The sequence below is a fragment of the Xenopus laevis genome, chromosome 7S, assembly GCF_017654675.1.
Source record: "Xenopus laevis strain J_2021 chromosome 7S, Xenopus_laevis_v10.1, whole genome shotgun sequence".
NCBI lineage: Eukaryota > Metazoa > Chordata > Amphibia > Anura > Pipidae > Xenopus > Xenopus laevis.
The window spans coordinates 12662020-12688552 of record NC_054384.1 but is presented as its reverse complement, the minus strand read 5'-3'; the positions used below and the strand labels follow the sequence as shown (position 1 = coordinate 12688552).

The 26533-nt window shown below is 36.1% G+C and overlaps 1 protein-coding gene across 1 annotated transcript in view; it reads right to left on the bottom strand.

Annotated features, from left to right (window-relative positions):
• Window positions 1-19115: 19115 nt before the first annotated feature.
• The window catches only part of LOC108697180 (transcription elongation regulator 1-like protein), an 84693-nt gene continuing 77275 nt past the window's right edge, over window positions 19116-26533 (bottom strand). Inside the window, exons 11-13 of the mRNA XM_018227104.2 lie at window positions 23539-23628; window positions 20900-21018; window positions 19116-19306 (exon numbers count right to left, since the gene is read on the bottom strand). Of these exons, the coding sequence (XP_018082593.2) occupies window positions 19150-19306; window positions 20900-21018; window positions 23539-23628 (366 nt within the window). The 3' untranslated portion in view covers window positions 19116-19149. The remainder of the gene's footprint in view (window positions 19307-20899; window positions 21019-23538; window positions 23629-26533) is intronic.

Here is a 26533-nt window from a genome sequence, read left to right as displayed (position 1 = left end):
TAAACTTTTGTAATCTTGTTTCTTAACCTTTTAGCATTTGCGCGGTGCCTTCATGGAAATTAAAATGTAGAATCCTCTCTACCGGATGATTTGTTTTAATATCATGCACTTATAAAAAATACAGAGAAAGCAGAGAAGCAGAAATGGAAATGAGTTGATTGTCTGGATTTGTTAACCCTAGCCAAGGATGCCACTAATAAATATCTGCATTATCAGACTGGGGATCCAAACCCTACTGGAGGACCCAACAACCCAACCACAAACATACCTAAAAAACCTGTGGTGTAAACTGATCACCCAAACTAAACAGGCAGTGTGCCTGCAGCAGTTTTCTCCCATTGACCCAAAAGCCAAGTCTGACCCTCAGGGGTTTATTTATTGAAGTCAGATTTTTTTTTGTGATTTATTAAACTCCGATGGTGTAAATAGTCCAAATAAAAAAGTACTCCAGCTCAGACCTGCCAAGATCATGCAGAAGTCAATAGCAGATGTCCCATTATCATTTTGAGATATCCTGATCTGCGCAGGGTTTCGTACAGAAATTCCAAAGATTTTGTGGTTTTTGGGCAATAATCCAAAAAAAGTTGGAGTTTTTGGGATTCAAATCCCAAAAAACCATACGATTCAGATTTTCTCAAGACATTTTAGTGAAAATGTATTGATACCTAGGGGAGAAAAGTCTGTGCGGATTTGGTCGGAGTGGTTTTCAGAAAATTGTGAGAAAATTTGGGATTTTGATGTATAATTAATGTCTGTAAGAAATTTATTACTGAAGACACCAATGTGTTTTGGACAGCAGAACTGCTAAACAAAGATGCAGATGGACTACAATTCTCAACATTGTCCAGCAAATTGTTAAAGATTTAGCAATCATGGGAGGTATAATGAACCACTTCAAGAAGAGGTATGCCTCCATAATATCAAAGGACGTTAAAGCAGCACTCATTTAAATACCAGCTCTCCAGTGTAAGCAACTCCATCAAAATGCAAAATAATCCACCAATGACAATTCCACCTGATCTGTGTAAATCTGGCCTTATTGTCTGCTGCATTAAAGGGGCGTTAATCACACAAAATGCTGTCCCACTGTTCCCTTTAATTTTCTATAGAAGATGACAAAAAACTTAATTACACATGCAGGAAAATCAAAATGGAAAATGGAATTATAGATGCAAGAAAATTCCCCAATGAGAATGCTGGTTAATTACAATATCGCAACCATCTTGCTGGTATCTTACATATGGAGATTATGTTATTTTGGTGTCATCATATTACTCAGGAAGAAGACATGGTCATAAAGAACAGACTTGTTTAGTGCTGGGAAGCTGTTCTTAATTCTTCCAAATCCAATTGCAGGAACAAAGAACATGGAACAGGTTCACACAGATTAGCTGAGATTATTTTGCATTTTGCCGTCACGGGTACTGGACAAGTAGAGATCACTGTACAGTCCGTTAGCAGTGAAGATCTATGGGGAAGATTTACTAAAGGGTGAAGTGGCTGTCGCTAGCGTAAATTCACCAGAAATCAGGGACATTGCCAATTCACTAACAGGCACAGATGACAATTTGCTAGCAAAGGAGACCGTCGCTAGCGTTTGTTCGCACTCTATCACCAGGTGACTTTTCACTCACAGGTAAATGGTCGTTGCTCTCCGAATTCACTAAAGTGCTGATTTTCCTGAACTTTACCTCTTTCGCCAGAGTTGACTTTGCCACCTTAGTGGCCACCTAAAATTAAGCTACATCCTCCTCAATCTTATGTCACTTACATCATCATATCCTGTCTGACGAAAATGCATTAAAGTTGAAAAAACACTGGTGACTTTTCTTTTTTTTTTTTAAGCGGGATTGCCTGCAAATATCCTAACAAACTTTTTGGGGTTAACATTTTTCCCCAGACATTTGAGGGCCATGGAACAGTCATTTTACAGTGGGTTCATGTCTAGGGCATTTTCTGATCTCTTATTAAGGTTCCTTGGACATTTGTGATAAAAAGTGGCCACTTCAAGCAATTGTACTAACACCTCTAATAAATATGTCCATAAAACCTTAATGTACCCGCTGTATTCAAATTGACCTAAGCGTAAGATCACTAGCGACTTTTCGCTAGGTATAATGGAACGCTAGCGAAACTTCGCTATGAAATGCTCTAACTAAAGAAAAGTCGCCAGCCTTCTGCTGGCCAGGACGCAACTTCACATTTTAGTGAATTAACGTAGTGGTAACGAATTTGGCCCTGGCATAGTGGTCGCTGGCGACAATTTGCCCTTTAGTTAATCTGCCCCTATGTCTTCAAATTAGCAGCTCCCCTTCTCCTTCTTCTGTCTGGCTGTGTTCTTAAATAAATATTGCTCAATAACCTTTCTAACCACCTCTCTAGGGCCCTTGGCAGCATTAAAAAATAATAGTAATCCTCCACTCCAATGAGACTTTCAGTTGATCTGTGTTAATCTGGCGCAATTGGTCTTGCAACTGCAGTTGTAAGAATCACTGTAAGTACAGCTTCCCAGAACTGAACCAGTCTGTCCTAATCCTCATGTAAATTCCAGTGTAATATAATAAAACCAAATGACATAATAATCTCCATATGGACAATACCAGCAAGATGCCTGGCATAGTGCTGGGAATCCACATTCTTATTGGTGAATTCACTTGCATCTATAATTAGGTTCTTTTGTGGTTCTGCAAAAGCTGCTTTAAATGCCTCCTACTTGCAGGAACAAGGAACCACCCACAGATTAGCTGAGATTCACATTGGAAGAACTGTCTGCGGTTTAATGTAGCCACTGGCTCTGGAGAGCTTGGGATTTGCAATACTCCAAAAGGAGAGACTGTCATTGATCATATAAAGATAGATAGAAGAAGATTATATTGAAATCCCAAATGGAATGAAACCATCTCTACCTCTTCTACAAAATAGAAATATGCAGCAAAGTCCATTGTCATTTATATAATATTTTAAAGTTGTGGTTACTGTACAAATATTTAATCCTCCAACATCCTCCTAGAAGGTCTTGCTTTGCCCTGAATTTTTGTTTCAGGCTGTCTATGAGAATTTGTTGCTTTAACGAATGGAGAGAAAGAGGCAGATCAGCTGCAGGCTTTTTTCATTTTGTGACTGTGATCTCCTGGTGAGGGTTTCTGTTCTGCCTGAGTCCTGGGTCATTGGCTGCTGATTTATTTTTGATTTATATCTCAATCTAGAGATACAGTATTGCACAGATTTATTTTGATTGTTTTCATATGACCATTATGTTTGTGAGGTACGAATTCCGGCTGATCACTAAGCCTTATACTCACATCATCCTGAAATACGGTGAGATAGTGAAAGCTTATGCTTTATTTTTCTTTACAAGATTGAAACTCTGGGGAGAGAAAAAAGCAATAAAACTGCATAGAAATAATAAATATTAAAGAGCCCATTAGATTCATAGAAAGCTTTGCATCTAATGCGAATATATATATATACAGTATTCCTGGATCCTGGAGCACTCCCATGCATCTTTGATCCTTGAAAAAGGTCCAAGTGTGGACCGAAACATGGGAACACCAAGGGGCAGATTTATCAAGGGTCGAATTTCGAAGTTGAAAATACTTTGAAAATCGACCATCGAATTGAATTCGAAGTCGAAGTTTTTTTCATCTAATTTGGAAATTTGTGGTCGAAGTAAAATCGTGCGATCAAACGATGAAATCTTTCGATTCGAAGGATTTCAGCGATCGATCGAATGATTTTACTTCACTTCAAAAAACTTAGAAAACTGTTCTAGAAGGTCCCCATAGGCTAACATAGCACGTTAGTAGGTTTAATTTGGTGAAGTATTGAAGTCGAAGTTTTTTTAAAGAGACAATACTTCGATTATCGAATGGTCGAATATTCAAACTATTTTACTTCGAATCGAATTTGAAGTTGAAGTCGTAGTATCCTATTCGCTGGTCCCTCGATAAATCTGCCCCTAAATTATGTGTGTATAAAAAAAGGACATTATTTCACAAAAAAATGGGAGTGCTGATCCAGGAATAAATCATTCCAAAAATTGAATGTATGCTAGAAATTGATAGTGCACCCCAAATAGGTTTCAGTAAATCAATACCAAGCAATAAATATTTTCCCAGTGAGAGGATAACAAGCCAAGCAAATCACAATGGTGGGGCATTAGATACTTTGAGGGTGAAAAGGTTAAATAAGTTCGAAAATCAAACTTTTTTTTATACTTTGTGCCTTTTTGCTTAGCCAATATTGAATAACTGCAAAATGAATTGAAGACTAAGGGGCACGGTGGGACAGATTAACAGTTGATTTAGGGAGTTATTTATCAAAATCTGAACATTTTTCACTATTTTCTGAAAACCACTCTGACCAAAGCTGCACAGATGTTCACAATAAATGTTCATGAATATTTCTTGTTCAGAAAGAAAAACTCGATAAAATCATGAAAAAAATCACAATCATAAGATTTTTCGGATTTGAATTTTAAGATTATTGAATGAAACCCAGTGCAGATTAGGATATTTTAAAAATGTCAATGGGACACCTGCCATTGACTTCTACATGAACTCAGCAGGTCTGAGTTGGAGTACTTTTTTTCTGACTTTTAACACCATTGGGGTTTAATAAATCTAGGAAAATTTTTAGTTTTTTTTCTGTAAAAAAAATTGTGTTTTTTCTCTTTAAAAGTCTGACAAGAAATAATCGGACTTTAATAAATAACCCCCTAAGTGTCCCTTTACGAATAAAGAATACAGCATGTCTAAAATTATTAATTTTTAAGATTTAGTTCCCCTTTAAGATTAGCTGTTTATCTTTCAGTGGAAGTGCTCATCCTGTTGAAAGAAAAACCAGCCTGTGCCCACAGACTGTTACACAAAACACATTTGCAAGCTGCAATATATCTTTTTCAGGGAAATCCTTTTAGAAGCAGAAATAGGTCTCTTTTCCAGGCAGCATTATAAATTACAGAGCCATCACTTCAAATACAATTTATACCTGAATTATACACATGCAAAAGAGGGTTGAACTAAAAGCCTGTTCCTTAATTCTAAGAGATGGTCCTGAAGAACATTAACCTCTTTAGCTTCTTCTCGTGACTTGGTGTATTTTATATGAAGTGTTACGCAAGTGGCTTCAGAGTTTGAAGGGGGACAAGTGAGACTCAAAATATTAACCACAAAGCTACAGATGCATAGCATTGCATGTATACTATTTGTATTTTTTGATCTTACAGTTAGGTTTTTGCTTAATTGTGATGGTTGTGGGCACCCATTTGCTGATGTGACGGCACAGCAATACCAAGTGTAGATAATTAACAAGCCGATGGATTTTTTTCTATACAACTCTACTTGGCCTTGGTCTATGACCATTTTCAGCTTAGCTTCCCCCAGTGAGGGGCCCAGTACAGTAGTCTCTGTCTGTTAGATAAGAAAGAAGAGGTTGAAAAGCTTGAAAGCAGTTTTTGTAGTTTTAGTTTGCCCACTGCTGCCGAAAGGTAGAACCTTGTTATACATGTAACTACACTATACTAGAACAAGCACAGGTGAACCTTTGTGTCAAAATGTTCAATCTATCCTCCCAGCACCCTGTCTACATTCAGTTGTGCCATTCTTATTCACTACAGTGACAGGGGCAGTGTTTTGCAACTGTGTGGTGTGGTCATCTAGAAAGAAAGAAAGAAAGAAAGAAAGAAAGAAAGAAAGAAAGAAAGAAAGAAAGAAAGAAAGAAAGAAAGAAAGAAAGATGGAAGGAGGGAGGGAGGGATGGAGCGAGGGAGGGATAATTGGATAGATAGAGGGATGGATAGATGGAAGGACGGACAGACAGACAGACAGACAGACAGACAGACAGACAGACAGACAGACAGACAGACAGACAGACAGACAGACAGACAGACAGACAGATAGATAGATAGATAGATAGATAGATAGATAGATAGATAGATATAGATGGGTAGATAAATGATAAATAGATGATAGATAGATGCTAAAAAGGCCATAATTGAAATATAATTTTGTTCTTCCATTGGCTCCTGTGCATTTTAACAAAACTGTTTCACACAATATAGATATAGATATACAGTATATGTAGAGACAGACAACCACAGACAGGGAGAGAGAGAGAGATTGTGTAGATAGATATAGATAGATTTATAGACAGATAGACATAGACAGAGAACAATCACGTAGCTATAGATAGATGCATAGACAGAAAGACACTGATAGAAATACAAATGGGATAAAACAGTAACTGGAAGATAAATATTTTCTTCATCTTTCTTGAAGGATCTTTAAGAAATTTCCCTGCAGAAACGATCTCAAATAATGTAAAAAACAACATAATCTTTATTAAGGGCAGTTTGAGGTATTTCCCCACGAGAAAGGCACAGAGAATCAAACAACATGGATCTTTGCTTTGTTTTGTTTTAAACTCCAAAGACCAATTTCTTGTGCAAAACACCTACAGTCAAATTTTATTTCAGCAAATGCCAGATCCTGAGAAGCAGATGAAAGTGGTTTTATTACATGGAAGTTCTGAAGCCCCCAGTGTGACAGGTGTCATTATTCATGTTGGATAGTAATATAAACCCATATTCATGTCAGTGACAATTTGCAAGTAACAGTGAAACTTGAAGTCACCCCCAGCCACAGTTACAGTAGCTCACACATTTTTCCACATAACATATTCCCATATCCTGCTTGATATGTAATTGATAGAGGCTTTAAAGTCCTCTTATATGGTATCTGTTAAATATAATTATCCAAGCAGCCATAAATAGCAATGAAACAATTAGTAATGCAAAAGGTCTTCTTATTTCTAACTACAAACTCCAGAACCAATGCTTATACACAAACCTTTGTTTGTAAATTCTAACTTGCCCTAAAGAGCCAGATGGCAATGTGGGCCTTTCAGTTTTGCTTCAGACATGGATAGAAGCCCCAATCTGTCAGGAAGAACCAAGGTTTGTAGTTAAATTCAAGGGGTTGCGAGAGAGAGAGAGGTTATAAAAGCTCCCCTGCTGCAGCATCCAGACAGATCCAGTGTGTGTTAGACTGTCCATGAGTGCAGACAGGCTGCTGTTTCATGCTGTGCAGTTTTGGTTGAGTTCTGCATCTCTAGAAGTACAGAGAGAGCCCATCCTGTTCCCTGCCGTGCTGCTAGAGACTGAGGAGTTAAAAGGTGCCACTGTGGAGATTGACCCTGCTGCAGAGCTGCCTGTAATCTCCAATGTGACTGCCTCTGAGAGTGAGTCACTCAAGGGAGGATATTGGCAAGCCTACAAGTGTGGTCCCCTGTGTAAGGACAGGTCTTGTTAGTTTACCTGCCACATAGGAGTGGCTGCTAAGTTCTAAAGGGAGAGGTACTTTTGGGAAAGATAGTGCTACCTGGGGTATAAGAGCTCTTGGGGAAGGGATATTTTTATTTGAATTAAACTCTGTGGTCATTAACCCCTTCCAGTGTGATTGGGACTGTAATACTAAAATGACTGTATTAGAGAGACAGTCAGTGTAATATCTAATAGTGAGTTAGGTAGTTCCCCATCTGCCCCCAGTGCAGGAGTGTATTGTGTATTAGATGCCCAATTTCTTCAGTTAAATGTAAAAGTTTATATTTGTTTTACTGCAAACTTGTGTATTCATTGTTCCTCGTGGAATTCCCCTGAGGTATATTTCCTCAGTGTCCACTAGGTGGAGGCATTGCGCTGTAAATTCCAGTTCCCAGAATCTTTCATACACAAATAGAAATCAGGGCCCTGGATTGCAGAGGGTTAATCACTATTTAATAACACAAATTGAGTTATATCTGTATATATACAGTATGTATATATATATGTATGGGATCCGTTATCCGGAAACCCTGTATTCAGAAAGCTATGAATTACGGAAAGGCCATCTCCCATAGACTCCATTATAATCAAGTAATCCAATTTGTTTTAAAATGATTTTCTTTTTCTCTGTAATAATAAAACAGAAAACCTTGTACTTGATCCAACCTAAGATATAATTAATTCTCATTGGAAGCAAAACCAGCCTGTTTGGGTTTATTTAATGTTTACATGATTTTCTAGTAGACTTAAGGTATGAAAATCCAAATTACAGAAAAATATGTTATCCAGAAAACCCCAGGTCCCAAACATTCTGGATAACAGGTCCCATTTGGAGGGGTTGAACTTGATGGATTTTGACTTTTTTCATCCCAGATTAACTGTGTATCTATATAAATATTTCATATATATAACATTACAGAAAATCCCAAATCAACGCAGTGTTTTTTAAAACCAACATTTTACTTTCAGAAGAATAAATTTAATATGAAAAGCATTTTCAAGTTTGTGTTACATCGTTAATTTATTTTTTTCAGACCAAAAGCCGATATCTTGGGAGGTCACAACACAGACAATTTAATTTCAGTGCCAGTCCATGCATTTTTAGGTGACATTTGCGATGCATTTGTAACATTGCCCATCTCTGGCCATTTGCAGTCACTGGTGCAGAATGTACCACATCCCCATTATTTTTTAATGAGTTTCTCATGTACTTTTGAAATGTACATTATTTCATCTTGACAGTAAATTAAATGTACATTATTTCATCTAGACAATAAATTACAATCACATAAAACTTTGTCCATTAACAAAAAGGTCTAGACAAACCTTTTGCTCATATTTTGTCCCTTCCCTTCCAAAAAGTGTCTTGCAAATATAACTTTCAAAATTGTGACAATGTAAAAATGTTATGGAGACAGGCACAAATTACCCCCATAAGGTCCCTGTTTTTTCCTGTTTTTTCCATGATACAGTATCTATTGCTGAGTTAGCTCACCCCCTGGACTGCTAAAGCAATTTGTATTTCTAGACTTTTACTGGTAGGCTCTTCTATGCTTCACAGTGCAAAGTGCAAAAAAACAGAATAAATCCTGTTTCCCAGGCACCCCCAGGGGCATTCCGCTGAGGCAAGTTGAAACTTCAGGTCCTGAGAATACTGGATAACAGGTTCCATGCCTGTATTCATTTGTTGAGGTTCAAGTGTATCTGCTCAGTCTATATCTGATGGTTGTTAATATGCTTTCCCAGGAGAACGTTCATTTCCTCTTATGCATAATGGCGTCATAGTAATTCTAATTATCCATACAAAATATGTGTCTATATTAGTTGACTTAATTTCTGGTGTTACTACAAGTGCATCGGGCAAAGCACCATTTTGGACAGAATTGGCATGATTTAAAGCCACAATGCAGTGTTTTAGATTACAGACTCATTGTGGCTGTGAGCAGGAGATGTGTCTAATGCAATTGTGACTGATGCATTGTAGTGATGGATGAATAAATTTGCCAGGCGCAAATTCGCAGTGAATTTCCGAGTTTCGCATTGGTGAATAAATTTGCGAAACTGCGCAGGAATATTCGCTGGCGAAAAATCCACAGCGTCAAAAAAAATATGGGCACATGTCAAAATAGACTTGCACATAAAAATTATCGCACGTCAAAATTACCCGTACGCCCATTGATTTTAATGCATTTGGACAAAATAGGCGCGTATATAAAAATTGTCGTGGGCGTCTAAATTGACGCGCATCAAAATAATTTTGATGCCCATTGACTTTCTTGGGAGATTCGAAAATATTTTGACGAAGCAGACCAGGACAAATTCGCCCATCACTAATGCATTGAAATGCACACAACTGCATTTGCATTGTAACAAGAACTGGATGCAATTGCAAATAAAATGTTCTTTTTTGGGACTTTGTCATTTCTGTCAAAAGAAGTAGTTGCACAACATTTAAGACCAAGAGCTACAAGGTAGCAATTCTAGCCACTGCACCACTAAGCTGTGGTTTTCACTCCAAAAAAGAGCTTGCAATGGTTTAGTAGGCAATTTATTAAATGTAGCGTTAAAACAAAGTTCTAGTGGGCAAACCCAGGGATAATATAGCTTCATTCCCCTTGCTAGGGCTTACAGGGGAGTTGTAACACAAACCGAGGTAGTGAAAGAACCACTGCCACCTAATTATTCTTCTAAATAAGCTGCTGTTTTCCATTAGAAAAGCTTCTTCATGGTGATTTATTAAGAGTCTCAGCTCTATCCATCCATATTGTAAGGAGTGATTTTTGTAGCCTGTGTGTTCAAATATTTTCTATGGGTTTTAAAAAAGATCACCTTCTGCACAGCTTGGCAGGTGATTCCAAGGAAGTGCTATGTAAAACACTCCTTGTATTCATGTAGGAATGTGAATTATGCAAGTGTTTGTTACATAGTTAGTTACATAGTTAAATTGGGTTGAAAAAAAGACAAAGTCCATCAAGTTCAACCCCTCCAAATGAAAACCCAGCATCAATACACACACCCCTCCCTACTTTTAATTAAATTCTATATACCCATACCTATACTAACTATAGAGCTTAGTATCACAATAGCCTTTGATATTATGTCTGTCCAAAAATTCATACAAGTCATTCTTATAGTCATTAACTGAATCAGCCATCACAACATCACCCGGCAGTGCATTCCACAACCTCACTGTCCTGACTGTGAAGAACCCCCTACGTTGCTTCAAATGAAAGTTCTTTTCTTCTAGTCTAAAGGGGAGGCCTCTGGTACGGTTATCCTCTTAATGGGTAAAAAGGTCCCCTGCTATTTGTCTATAATGTCCTCTAATGTACTTGTAAAGTGTAATCATGTCCCCTCTCAAGTGCCTTTTTTCCAGAGAAAACAACCCCAACCTTGTCAGTCTCCCCTCATAATTTAAGTCTTCCCTCCCTCTAACCAATTTACTTGTACTTAGTCTCTGCACTCTCTCCAGCTCATTTATATCCCTCTTAAGGACTGGAGTCCAAAACTGCACTGCATACTCCAGATGAGGCCTTACCAGGGACCTATAAAGAGGCATAATTATGTTTTCATCCCTTGAGTTAATTTACCAATGCAAATGCCTGTGTGCTCCACAAAGTGTTATAGAGTTATTGTATGTGCTGTTCATTAAAAAGAAAAGGATAAGAAGGGCCAGTTCTACATCAAGCAGATAATCATGGTGAAGTCCACAAGGAACAAAATAAAGTCAGAAAACTTTGGACAGGAGACCATAGTAAGTGAGCTTATGGAGGCTATATCTGACTCATTAACTGAATTGTGAGTGCTCAGTCTTATCCCTCACACAAAAAGTGTCCCATTGACTCACATGTCCCAATGACCTTCACCATTTGACAATTTAAGACACAAACACAAATTGATACTTACTGAACTCCAAAAAGAAGTAAAGTAAAGACAAAGGAAGATATAAGAAAAGGCAAATGAAGATATAGATTGGTGTACATGGAAAAACCAGGAGAGGGAGGATAAAAAATATGAATTGGAGTACATGGAAAAAGAAGACAACCAAAAAATCTATCTATTTGCACCAACGCACCCTTCTTTGGGGGGGGTGTTACTTGCACCTCTTTTATAAAAAAAAGTTTCTCATGGTCTCATGCTGAAACAAACCCAAAGTAAAATTGAAATGGTCAGAATATTTACATTGCAGTTTATCCATATTTCTATGGAACAACATGCCTTTATTTTCTATTCTGCATATATTTGTTGAAAGTATTTAAAAAAAAGTATGCAAACGTTACATATTTATATTTGTTTGCTACATATTATATTGTCCTCCCCTTTCCCTCCAAGAGTTTCACTAGTTCTTAATACAGTATTCTTTGAATCATTTCTAGATACCCACAAATTTAGTCCTGGAAACAAATCAGCAGCATGTGGAGATCTATGAGAATTGCATGCCCACTTTCTCATCCAATCCCACTGCTTTGTGCATGTTCTGCATTTGGTTTCCCAAGGATGAACTGGAAAATCAAAGGCTTTATCATATTGCTGGTAATAAAGGCTGTCTCTGGTAGGTGATATACTCAGTGTATTACAGTGCAATGTAGACTTTGTGAATTAGAAAAAAAATAATTAAAATCCAATAATAAATCCTCAAAAAATATAATATAAAGTAAACTTTTGTAGGTGACTCAGACTTGTAAAATTCTTATTATACACACCAGGGATGATTTATCCTTTACATTATTTATCTGTATAATACACACGCACACACACACACATCTTTAAAAGGAAAAAAACACAAAAAAGTCCCTTGAGAGATGTTGTGCCTGAAGCTCAAAATTTGCTCTAGTCTTGATCTTGTCTCTTTGTTGACAATACAAGTGGCAAGCTTTAAGGTATAGCATTGTGTGGGGCAAATTTAAATACCCCAAATTGTTATCTATGAAAGAAGAAAACACAGAAGGGCTTATACTATCTAGGGATCAGAAATCTGAGAACACAAATTTTTATAGGATGTTTAGGAGGATGTATTGACTTGTGTAAGTATTCGGACACTTGACCAATTCTGTCGTATTACTGATTTTTTTTTTAAATACATGTATTTAAAACATATTATCCAACTTTGGGTGAGGATGAAGCAGATGTACATACCTTATATTTGAATACAGGTATGGGACCTGTTATCCAGAATGTTCAGGACCTGGGGTTTTCTGGGTAATGAACCTTCATACCTTTATTTATCAAAGTCCGATTTTATCTCAACATTCTCTGCTACAAACTCCGATCAAATACGCTTGGGTTTTTACGTTTATTTATTATTACATTTTCCAGAAGATTTCAAGATTTTTTCAGATTTTGCACCCGAAAACTTTGATTTCTTATGCTTTTTTTGCCCGAGTATTGCACAAATCCAGCACACATCAAAAAATCATTGGGACTTCTCCCTTTGACTTATATGCAACCTCGACAGGTCTGAGATGCCAGATTTTCTGATTCAGACTTTTCCATCCTCGGGGTTTAATAAATTACAAAAAATTCATGATTTTTTAAAAGTCTGATTTTATAAAAAAAATGTTATAAATTTTTTTTTCGGGATTTTTGCATTTGGAGTTTAGTAAATAACCCTCCAAGTCTACTAAAAATTCAGGGAAACATTAAAAAAAAAAACATATAGACAAATACATGTGGTCCTCTGCACTCAACCCATAATAAATATATTAAGGATATTGAGACATTATGTGCATTAAGCTATTAAAAAATGCCTTACCCTTTAAACAAAACGTTTGGAATGTTTGGATCAAGTAGAAGGTACTGTTTTATTATTACAGAGAAAAAGGAAATCATTTTTAAAATTTTGGATTATCTGAATAAAATGAAGTCTACAAGAGATGGCCTTTCCCAAATGTGTATACAGTAGAACCCCCATTTTACATCCCCTGATTTTAAGTTTTCCCTCATTTTACATTGGTGTTTTGTGGTCCCACCTATATATAATGCATAATACATTTCCCTGATTTTACATTTTCCTGGATTTTACATCTTTTTTTTCTGGTCCCCTGAAAAACGTAAAACGGGGGTTCAACTGTATATATTTTTTTAGCATGTTGTCTTTGCCAATATTTTGCACCACCAAATTGCCAAAGTCTTGATAAAATGCCAACTATGCTCCAAGTGTCAGATTTGCACCACACATATTGCACTTTAACTTTTTTATCAGGTAAGATTTTTCCAACATTAAACAAAAAAAATTTTTTTTGAATACCACCTAAACCATATTTTCTTCTCTCTGGTTTGCGATCTTCCTTTTATATATTTACATTTTTCTTTTTTTGTTCTCAGTGCTACACACACTCCCCTTAAAAACAATACATTTGGAAAGCAATTTATATAAGGGACAGACAAATAAACCTAAGGCCGGAATTGGAAGGTCGTGCAAATTGAGTTTGAAATTGTTAAGCACTGGGATATTTCAAATGAAATATTGGACGGTGCAGTCAAGGTTACTTCTCACATAATAGTAGTTTCAGTACTGACCTCATTTGCAGTGATGAAGACCAGTAACAGCGCCTTAGAGCAACCAACAGGGACCTGCAGAGCAAACAATGTTGTTGAATATAAGCAAGAACATGAACAATAAGGATGACAGAGATCATTATGTAAGAAGAGAGGAAGATGAGTTGACAAAGAGAAACAAAGAAAAGCAGGAAAACAACTATATAATACTATCTTTGTTTTTTTTTCTCTTTCTCACACATACATTTATACTGTATTTATATACACCTACCCTTGTTGAGGGGATGTCTTGGTTTGCCACTGGCAGTTTATCTACAGATACAATCTGACATCTGAACAACAGACATTAATCCAGTTAATGTGTTCAGCAGATGTAATAGAGAACAATGCTTGTTTATTTTTATTACTACAAAGACCTTGGCAAGAGATGACTGCAACTGGTTATGTACTGCCTGTACCTCCACCATGTCTAAATTATCATTTATTACAGGGATAGGTATTTGGTACAAAGTCACCATGCTGATCTCAGTTTGTTAATTTTCAAGTATGTTCCCTTGTCTCTGTGGATGTTATTGTAACTCAACAAAATATAAATAACATTGAGTTTAAGGATAAAGCTTCAACTCTACACCCCAAATGCACCACTTCTCTTCTAGTGAGGTAATAAAAATATTATAGTCCAGAAAAATTGTAGTTTAGTGGGAGCACTTACCGGACACTGGGCTGCACACTCCGCCGCCATCCCATGCGGTTGATTCAATCCAGAAAAAAACAAAAACAGCGGAACCACGGGGGAGTCCAGTAAAAATATTAAAAAAAAAATTTAATTTTATTTAGTATACATATAAAAACAAATTAACGCTTAACGCGTTTCATGGCGTCCTGCCACTTCATCAGAAGTGGGCAGCCAGGGTTCACTGCTGCTCTAATTTGTTTTTATATGTATACTAAATAAAATTTCAATAAAAATATTATGTATGGTGCCACTCTGTAGAGTAGAACTTGCCTTTTATTAGGCACATCATTTGCCTTGCTCTAGATATTTGCACAACAGACCAGCAAGTCCATGCAAATGTTCTACAGAAAGTTGATTTACCAAAGTCATGATTTCTTCTTGGTCAATTCCATTTCTTGGTCAATCTTCCTTCTTCTATTAAATTGTATCCTGCACTAGCATGGATAAGTCCACATGGGTATTGGAGTCATAACTGGTAAAGTGTTTGTTCCTTACTAATGGTACATGTCCAGTCCACTTTGTCATTAGCTTACACAAGATATTAATTATAGGTAAGTATTCAGTGAACTGAGGTAGGGCTCCACAAGCTAACTCTAGATTGCGTTGTCCAAGTTAGAACCTGAGTTAATTAAAAAAACGTTATATCATTTTTTATTGTATTATTTACTTTTTTTAAAAATCTGTAATTACCATTATTGGGAAATTATTGCACATTAAAGGAGACACATTTGAAACACAAAAATGTGCCAGTGCATTATACTCTTATATAGAATGTGCTTTAAAAAAAACAGTAGTGCTACTAGTCCCGCCCATCTTCACCATTTCCTGATGCCTCCGTTCCCAGCACACAGCACTATAGGATAGGAACCAATCAGCAGCTAGGCTGACCTCATAGGGAACTGAAGCCTTTCTTTTCTTGTGTGAGTGAAAGGCTGTGATTGGTTATCCCCTCCTACTGTGCTTCTGGCAGGGACCCTTTAGGATACTCCCACCCCTCATTTGAAACAGAGACCATAGATGATCTATTGGGAGCTCCAATAAGAGGGCCATTTTTTTAATTTTTAGCCAAAAGTAAAACCAGCACTGTATAGTATTCATCATAGCATACAAGAATTAGGTTTTTTTTTTTTCATTTATCCTATGTGTATCGTTAAAAAGTACCTGTAAGAATTTAAATTTCTTACAACAAAGGGGAAGGGTATATTTTGGTATCTCGAATTTTTAGTTTTGAGAAAATATAGAAAAAAAACACAAATCTTTATAGATTTGTGAAAAAATTTAATTTGATTGTTAGTAAATTTAAATTTGATTGTTAGTAAATTGAGTGCCAGCATACACAGTTTTAAAAAAAAATGCAATGCCCCCAAAGAGAAAAGGGCAGCAGCTCCATCATTTCTCCACCCTTCCAGTTGTCCCTTGGCAGACTTTGGGTTTTTAGGGGGCTTTTAATATTTTCCTAAAATGAGCTCTGGTCTGGGGAAAACTGATCATTTAAATGCATACAGTATATAACCTTATATACAGGTATGGGATCCATAAACCAGAAACCCATTATCCAGAAAGCTCTGACTTATGGGAAGCCAAATCTCATAGACTCCATTTTAATCAATTCAGTTTTTAGAAAATGATTTCCTTTTTCTCTGTAGTAATAAAACAGTACCTTGTACTTGATCCCAACTAAGATATAATTAATGCTGGGTTTATTTAATGTTTACATGAATGAGATCCAAAATACAGAAAGACCCCTTATCTGGAAAACCCAGGATCTCTGGAATTTTCGATAGCAGGTCCCTAAGCTGTATTAGACATTTTACTTTCCTTGCCTTTTAAAGTTTTTGACGCTGGCGTCCATTTTTTAAGTCAAATTTTTTTGATGCCAGGGAATTTTTGAGGGCGTTTTGCGAAATTGCGCAAAATTCGCTGCAAATTCGCACCTGCCAAATAAATTTGCCCCTCACTACATACTTTGCCACTTTAAACCTACCGAGCTACAATGTTAGACCTTCCCCATCAGTTTTCTAAGGTTTTTTTGATCGAAGGAAAATTGTTCGATCGATCGATTAAAAAAATTAGAAGGATTTTATCGTTCGATCAAACGATTTTTCCTTTGATCATAGGATTTGCGGTAAATCCTACGAATTCGATATTCAAATTCATAGGATTTTACCTCGAGGGTTGAATTAGAGCGTTTATTAACCCTCGATATTCGACCATTAGTAAATGTGCCCCTCTATGTATGGTGTTCTCAGTTAGTGATATCATCACATCCTTAGTGTTTTCCTTTCAGTTTTATGCAAAAAAAAATCATTTTTATAGACATTATAGACATTAATATTACCCTGAATTAAAACTGCACCCAATGGAGTCACTGGCTGAAACCAAAATATTCATTAGACTTATATGATAACTTCTCCTCCACAGACCATGCATCTTAATTTGAATGTATGTATGAATGTATGAATGTATGTCATTAGTTTTTTTTTAAGCATGGCTTTTTTAGGAGAAACACTGGATTCATGCAGCACATTTGTAGCCCACATTTAATAAGTTACTAATGGGTAGTGATGAGGATAGAAAACAGAGAGAAATTCGAGAAATGCATTCGTCAATGGGAGTTTTATTTTTTACGCGCGCATCAATTTTTTCTTACTCAAAATACAATGGGCGTTTTTTCTCATGGCGACTTTTTTTGTCCTAATGCATTAAAGTCAAAGGCTTAAAGTCAATGGGCGGTTTTTCTTATGGAGACTTTTTTGTCCAAGTGCATTAAAGTCAATAGGTGTCTTTTCTAATTTTTCCTTGCAGTTTCACAAAAAAATTCGCACATGACGAAATTCGGAATTTCACTGTGAATCCATGGCTGGTGAATAAATTCGCTCATCACTAGTAAAGGGTACTCAACACCCAGTATGTGATAGATCCATATCTCACTGGAAGACCCAGAAACATCACACAGTTCTTGCAAGGTCCTGCATTTAATGCTAGGGCATGCAAAGTGTATTCTGCAGTGGGGTATTTTAGCCAGTAGAGAAAAGCTAAAAATAACTAAAACACTCTTACACACAAGCATTAATTCATGCACTTGCAGTGGATCTTTCACGTGTTCCACCACGAGGAAACACAAGAAGAAAAACAGCCTGTACTTTTCAATGAGTTTGTACTCGAACTGATGCATCCCACCTAAGTTGGGAAATTCCCTGCAGTAGAGTGAGAACAAATGGCTGTGTTTACAGGGAATGCTGGAACGCGCATCCAGGACTTGGCCAGGCCGGCCGGGTGCCCTAGGCAACCTGGCCAGCAAGCCCCGCCCCAGACTGACAAGCCCCGCCCCTGGAATGCCAGAGTGATGGAGAGTGAAGAGACAGATGGTGAGGGAGGGGTGAGTGATGGAGGGGATGGCAACAGAGGGGAGAGCAACAAGAGAGGGGAGGGTGTCAAGGGGGAAAAAGTAAGACTAGGACAAGGGGTAGGCAGAAAACAGTTTTAAGGTAGCTGCCCAGTCCCCCCCCCTTTTTATTGCACCCTAGGCAGCTGCCTCTTCTGCCTTAAAGAAAATTTGTTCTATCTATAAAAATTTAGCAAATGTGCACTGAATGTTCAATAAATCTATCCCTCAAATACATAGCAATTCTTTGTTCCTACATTTTGATACAAATAAATGATTAAACAGTGCCCTGCTCCCATTCCTAACAACGTTTTTCCTGTTGCTATTGATAGTTGGCTATCCCAATCTCGAATTCAAGCTGCTGTCATTTTATTAGGTCAAAAAAAAAAAGACCAAATGACAGCTTTTGCCACCAATAATGAACCACGTCAATGCAATCTTTACATATTCATTTGTTAAATTGGGAAGGAAAAAATAACTCAAGATAGGCTTGCTTAAAATATTTATTAATTTAAAAAAGTTAAAATATTTGTGTATACAAATTGGATGAGGAAAAAACTCATGCATACCATCAGCATACAATTAAAAAAGAAAAAGAACTTGACATGGATTGTTAAAACAACTTTGTTACTGTAACTTTAATTAAAAAGTTACATATACCAAGTGAGTCCATCAGATCAAAGACAAAAGCATTTTTTTTGTGCCTACTTTTGTTCTAATGACATACATATATAGTCACACTTTCACTTAAGGTTTAAGCATTATTATTGTACCACTCAGACTGCAACATGTGAACATCATTAAAGAAATGATTTCTGGTAATACTACATCTTGAGTATACAAGGATGTGTGAGTTAAAAAAAATTCTGATGGTTTAATGGCATACACTCTTGATAGCATTGTATTCTGAATCTATACATCGTGTATATGATTAATTGAAACAACCAATGAATCTGACATGTGGAAAGATGGGAAATTGAAACATTATATTCTGAATGTTATAAAATAAATAGCTTCAATATGAAACATTATTCCTCGGTAAACTCCATTTTCTCTTCTGAGAAACCATTTATAAACACAAACACGTGAACATTTCCTCTAGTTTCTTTTTCTCTCCTGCTAAATGGTGGAAATATATAAAGAACAAATGTCCTTTTTTTCGGCAGTTGCAATATAGTAGAGATGTATATTATTGCACATTTACATATTTTATCTCATTTTCCGCAACCTCAATCTGTTTTCTTTGTCCCTCTTTTTCAGCACGTTGATAAACTGATTGAAAAAATGTTCCTGATCTTTTTTCTTTTGAACAGCGCGAAAACGTTGATCTCTTCCATATTTTTCTGCAAATTCTTTAAATGCAGTCCTAAAAGAAATTACAGTTTTTACTTAAATTTTAATACAGAAATATAGAAATAATAGAATATAATTAAAATTATTGAAAAAGTCATTTTTATATCGTTATTTAAAATTATTTAAAAAAAACACCTATTTCTATATATAATACTTGATCTTTATTTCTAAATGACATTGTTTACACTGCAAAAACCATTCCTTGTAATATTTATATGTAGGCAGCCATCTAAGGTAATTTTGCCTGATCCTGTGCAATTAGAAAGAGCCAGCACTTCATGATGGAAGTGCTTTCAGGCAGACTGTTGTTGCTCCTATTTAATATAACTGGAGGAGTCACATAGATCTACCAAGAAGCTGTTATTTGGTGTCAGGGAGTTGTGATCTGGTAACCTTTACATTGTTCTATTGTTAGGCTGCTTGGGGGGGAGGGAACGGATGATATCACTCCAGTTTGCAGTGCAGCAGTAAAAAGTGACTGAAGTTTATCAGAGTAAAAGACTGGGGGCACCTGGGAAACTGACAATACTGTATGTCTAGCCTTATGTCCGATTTTAAAATTAAGTATAAAAAAAATCTGTTTGCTCTTTTGAAAAACAGATTTCAGTTCAGCATTCTGCTGGAGCAGCACTATGAACAGATGTGTTTTGAAAAAAAACTTTTCCAGTGACAGAATCCCTTTAACAAAATATCTTAATTTAAAAAGTTGATCTTTACAAAAATGTTTATTTATGAATTCCAATTGTTTTATAATATTGATATAATGTTTAAAGCTTACCTATTCAGATGAAGTGATGGGTCTCTAACTGAGATTTAAATGAGCTGTACTATTAGGTGGATCAGGAGCATATTTATAGAGCCATGTAAAAAATTTAAACATAAAAAGAGGTAAAAAAAAAGTGGTGTAAAATAAAGATGTGTGTTGAGCATTCCAATGGATCTTTAGCAGAGCGACGCAGTTCAAATAACAAAATAAGAACCTTCAGACGCTGAAAACAGAAAGAAGGAGCAAGGGAATAGATAATGAAGTTGTTTTATATAATCCAATGCCTATAATGCCTTAGAAGCAGATTGTCATAGGTTATCCGTATACCATTGTGCCTTCTTCCTGTTGGCATTTGGAGGGGGTGAACTTTATGGATTGTTGTTCCCTTTTCAGCCTAAGATAACTATGTTTTTTCTTACCCACATTATAATGTTTTTTCCATATTTTCAGAGTTGTGCTAGGGGGAGAACTGCCTGATGCAATTGCATGCTTTTGTAAATGAGCATTATAATTTAGGACAGTTGTTACCAAACATCTGCAGGGAGAGCAGCAGCAGGGGGCTTAGCCTAAAGGCCAGTTACGATGAGAGTTGGGGAGAATTACTATTTGATCTCCAAACTTAGCTTCAAAGACAACTCTTGCATCTACAGCTGAATGATTGATGAATCATTGTTTGCTAAAATAACTTTGATTGACATTAGAGGGACCCTGAGTAAAGGTTTAACCTGCAATGGGCAGGTCTGACAAACAATGATTTAGAATTACCTTAACACCTAGCCTTCAATAAAGCATATTCAATTATGAAATTATATAGACGACTTCTTGCTGTTTAGATTATACCTTGAAGTCAGTTTTGATTCTTCTAGAAGCTTTTTAAATTCTTCTTTGGCAACCATTAATTTGCTTCTCTTTTCTTTGTATTCCTCCTTGATTCGGGTCTTTACAAACTGTTCAAATACCTTGAAGTGGAGAGATAAAATAATAAAGAATCAAGTTAAAATGAATTATGACATGACTACAAACAAACATAAAGGGGACAAATTATTAAGCTGTGATTTTTTCGTGGTTGGGCTTTTTGATTCCAAAAATCCGAAAAAGTATCTGAAAAAAAAAATAATTTTCGGGGAAAAACTCCAGTTAAAAACTGTCAAAGTCATGTAAAAGTCAATGGCAGATGACCCTTTTACAATTGGAATATGTGTTTTGCCTTCATGATCTTCAATGATTTCAGACAGTTTAACACAGATTTTTGTGCGAAAATCCAAACGAGTCACACTTTTCATGCGTCATCTCAAAAAAGTTGCACGAATTGCCGCATGATTTTGACAAAACTTTTCCCACAAAGGCTTTTTTTGATCATATTTTTTTGATAAATTTAGGCAATTTGTGGTTGGGCATAAGGTCAAACTTGTTTTTTTTATTAAATAACTAGAAAAATGTGAGTTTTATTAAATAGGTCCCAAAATGATATGACATTTGATCAAGTTGCTTCTATATTTGCTAGGGAGTAACCACAGAGTCAGCTGCCTTGCTTTAAGTCAATCACAGCTTTGAGGACTCATGAGTAAAAAATTAGTAATACCATCATTAAGCTCACAGTAGACCCCCTCCATTGCCAAAATAGAGCACATTTTTCTTAATACCCAATAACTTTAATTGGTATTATATAATACAGAAAAATAAACAAATAAATAAAGATAAATACACAGGATAGTATTCAAATTATTCATATTGGAGGACCCATTGGCATTAAAAATCAAATAGCTGTGTATACGAGTATTGTATCAAAAAACCCTATTTTGACACCCTTTGTATTATAGGATTAATATCTTATAATACACAGGTCCTGAATACCCTTTGCTAAACAAAAGGGTTCTAGGAAATTCTCTCAATTGCAGTGTCTCCACCTAGTGGGATCAGGGGATACACCTACGGGTGGCCCCACTAGCAAACAAAAAGTAAACACACAAGTGCAGTAAACAAAATAATTTATACAACTGGGAAAAATGTAAAGTACAATTAAATATAAATAACCCTGCCCTGCCATGTGGTCTTCCAACTCCTGGTACAGTCTCTACCCAGGACAAAGTCCCACTCTGCACTCCTGGTGGAGATATAGTCACATTCCCAAGAGCTCTTTATCTCAGGTAGCACTACCTGACCCTATACAGTTCCTTTGAATAGAGACAGTAGTTTCCACATAGCAGGCTATCAACGACAACCTGTCCTCACACAGGGGACACAGAACTGGTATAGGTATCCACAGCATCTCACTCATGCAGAGTGTGAGCACATCCCAGCCTCTTTCACCAGAATCCATTACCAGGCAGTTCATTTACTTTATCAGCTGCCTCCAAGCTCTAAACGATTATCGGGGTCCTGTTATCCCAGAGCCCACCAAGGGCATAACTACCCATGTGGTTTCTCTTCATAGCCAGGGGCCTTTTGCTGCAAGGACCCCAGCCAACAAGACTCACTCCATTTTGGCATGAATTGGAAGTAGACTGACCCTGAGCACATGGCAAGTCAGTTTTTTATAGTTCTTACACAACAGGGACACCTTTTGGCCAAATCTGAAATCTGACAGGGCACACTGCACTGGGGAACAAAGGAATCACTCCCCCTCCCAGATACAAATTAGGTCCAACACTTAGATGGCCACAAAATTAGCAATTTCACTGGAAGTTAAAATTTTCATGAATCTGTGCTTGCATTCTCTTGCATTTATTTGCCCCTAAAACACCAAAAAAATGCTGATATTACTTTCCACACTTACTTTTCCAAACGTATACAGTATACAGTATAAGTGCTAAACTGGAAGCGAAGAATAAAAGGTAATTGCCTTTCTATGCCACAGGCATAGAGTGGGGGCAGGCAATACAATAAATGACAACTAAGATTTTGAAATACATTTATAGTAGGAATGGATGCTTTAAAAAAAATAGATAGAAAATAGAAAATAGATAGAAATAGACCAATAGAATTTGGACTTTTAAATTTTAAAAGGGATTTTATTATACAGCTTTTCTGGGTGACAGGTCCACTTTAACAACTAGTTAGACAACAGCATTTTCTTGTTTGCATTTTATCACTGTTCTGAGCATATGATACATTTTAAGAGGTATTAGGTATTTATTTAACAATATTCTGCCCCTAATAGTCACATAAAGAGGGCCTAAGTTTAGAAAGTCATTTCGATTCCCCTAAAATGATATAAATTGTCCCCAATCCCTTCTTTATCTCATTTTATACAGGGTGATGCTCAATGGTGTCAAACAAATGATTTATAAATGGCTTAGACAGATCAAACCCTTTCAAAGTTATTACCATAAACTCCATTAGTCATGGGAGGAAGTGATCAGTACTTGATGATTTCAGTATATTGAAACTGAGTAAGAAATACAATAATGGTAAATTTACCAGATGATCTCTTGTCTATCACCTTAGAAAATTCTTCTAGTAAATACAATAGGATTTACCTGCTTTCGTTCTTCTGAGTTCAGTAAAAGGTACCGGGGGTCAAATACGATTTTATGTAACTCCTTCTCCCATGTCGAGAATGCTGAAACCTAGGGACCAGTAAACACGCCATCATAAATGTAATAAACTTTTGTGTAATTATTTAACTAATCACAATTTCATTATACTGTTCCCCTTTGAGCAATGATTTTGACAAGGGATCAATTACAACATTCTGGAGAGGTGTCATTCTAAAGCAATTTACTTGTATCTGTAAAAACAATTCCATCTGATGATTATATTGTGCATAGCATTCCAATACTGAAAACTTTCAGTTTCTCAGTATGAGGACAAGGCTCTATTGGCCCCTTGAGCCTTCTTGTAAGCACAACTTCTAAAATCTCTACTTGTACATTAATATATATGCGAGTGGGCTGTATGATTCAGAACCTGTCTATGCCGTCTTTAATGAAAACGCCATTTGAACACAGAAGCAACTAAAAGTATGGAGACTGTGATATACTGGCTTTAAGTAACTCTAACCGCTCCTTATCTACTCACTTTGGAGGAAGATTCGGGAAACCGCAAGATTGACTGGCAGTATGTTCCCTGATATGTGGGACTTTTGAACTGTGAAATACAGTCCCCCCAGATGATCGATATGGTGACTTTCCTATTATAAATAATATAAGATTTTTCGTTTGCTTAATATCGGACTGCGAAAGGGTGGGTACTGGGGTACTGTGGTTTATACATCTATAGCTATAAAGAGATATAGGGGTCTGTGAGTTTTTTATTTTAGTTCAATATGGATTTCATTTATTATATTTTTTTATATCTCTCTAAATATGTTGACATGTGGGTCTTTAGGTTCACTTGATATAAGTAATGTTTTTTCATTTAGGTTTGAGTGGGTTTACTTTTTCATTGATCATTACACCCTTTGTTTTCTTTTTTTTCTCTATATTTTTTTTTCTCTATATTTCTTTTTCTCTATTTTTCTTTTTTTTGTGGGAACTAAATATATGTAGTCTCAAGGGTGACACTTACGTTATTTTCGTTTACTACTTATTAGTGGATTATAGAAAGGTGTATTTCAGGGTGCACTTATTTTATTTTTATTTTCTTTTTTTTTCTTTTTTTTTTTTTTTGTTATGGGTAGGCCAGAGTTGGTCCCAAGCAGCAGTACCTAGTATAGTCTTAGGATAGCATTGAGTAAATACTGGCAGTAAGCGGTGACGAGTAGCCACACTACAACGGGTTGCAGGTATCAGATACGCTACACATTATGTGGAAGAAGAGGTATCGGGTTACAGGGGAGGCTCATCTCTTGCTCTCACTCTAGGAACTTCCTCAAACTTAAACATTTAGTAACACTTAGAATAATATCGATACGATGAAACAAAAGTGTTACATTCTTGTTTTTAAACTTGTTAACCTTTTTAAAATCATGATAATGATTAACTGTGAGATGTAATGTAGGGGTATAGCTAATTGTTTGTTTAATCTTTTATGTGTATAATATACATAGTAAATAGCTAATGTGATCTATGCTAATGATATTCACTGGGCATTGACGTGAGTTATACGTCATTAAGGGTGTTGCTGTCTTTTCCCGCCATTTCATGTGTTTAAAGCACGTATTTTGGCATTTTCTGTACCTTGAGAAAGGCCTTGGAGGAGGCCGAAACGTTGGTCATATAATTAATAAATCATAATCATATAAATAATAAATCAATTTTTTATTTTTTAAGTCCTGTGAGTGCGTCTCTCTCTCTCTCTCTCTCTCTCTCTATATATATATATATAGTATATTATATACAGGTATGGGATCCATTATCTGGAAACCCTTTATAAAGAAAGGTCTGAAATATGGAAAGGCCCTCTACTTTAGACTCCATTATAGTAAAATAATCCACATTTTTTAAAAATGATTACCTTTTTCTCTGTAACAATAAAACAGTACCTGGTACTAAGATATAACTAATCCTTATTAGAAACAACACCAGCTTCTTGGTTTTATTAGCTCCGAATTTTTCTAGTCAGACTAAGAACCATCTAGAATAAAACATGTTCTTGATTTTTTTCGGGATTTAAAGTCCGGTGGTGTTAAAAGTCAGTTGAAAAAAGTACTCCAACTCAGACCTGCCGAGAATATTTAAAAGTCTATGGCAGATGTCTCTTTAACAATTGGAAGGTTTTCTGAGTTGCACTGGGTATCTTTACAATTTTATCGTGACTTTTTCTGCACAAGAAAAATTTGTGAAAATGTATTAATAAATAGGAGGGGGGAGTCAGTGTGGATTTGGTCGGAGCAGTTTTCAGAAAATAGTGAGAACTTTTTGGATTTTGATAAATAACCACCTTAATGTTGCAAACTTACAGTATGAAGATCCAAATTATGGAAAGATCCGTTATCCAAAACTCCCCAGGTCCTGAGCATTCTGGATAACAGGTTCCATATCTGTATATACATTATCCCATTAATAATTTACATTTAAATTATAACATTAAAATGGAGGTTGTTTATTGAAACAGAGTTATGTTATGAAGAAATTAAAAATTCCATCTAAACATATTTGAATTTATATTTATAGGCTTTCATTAGCATGCACTGCAGGTCTTCAGGAAGAAATGACTAGCATATAAAGAATGATATACAAGGGACTACCCCTTGATGCATGGCTAAATGTGAACTGTATTAGCCCACTGAAAAGTAAAATTTTTGGCAAAAAAGCAAATCATAATTACACAAAAGTAACTCTATTGAAAATAGGGGAAAAGCCATGGAAATGTTAACAAGTACAATGCATATTGCATATATTATATTGTTCTTCCATTTTCCTGCTGTTGCTATTGTGTCCATAATTTTTCTTTATATGCCGGTGTTTCATTTGTAATTTCTTCCTGAAGACCTGCGGTGCATGCTAATGAAACCCAACCAATAACCAGTGTCAGGAGTGACTACAATACACAGCAAAGAGCTTTTCATATTATTAATACCATGAACCTGCA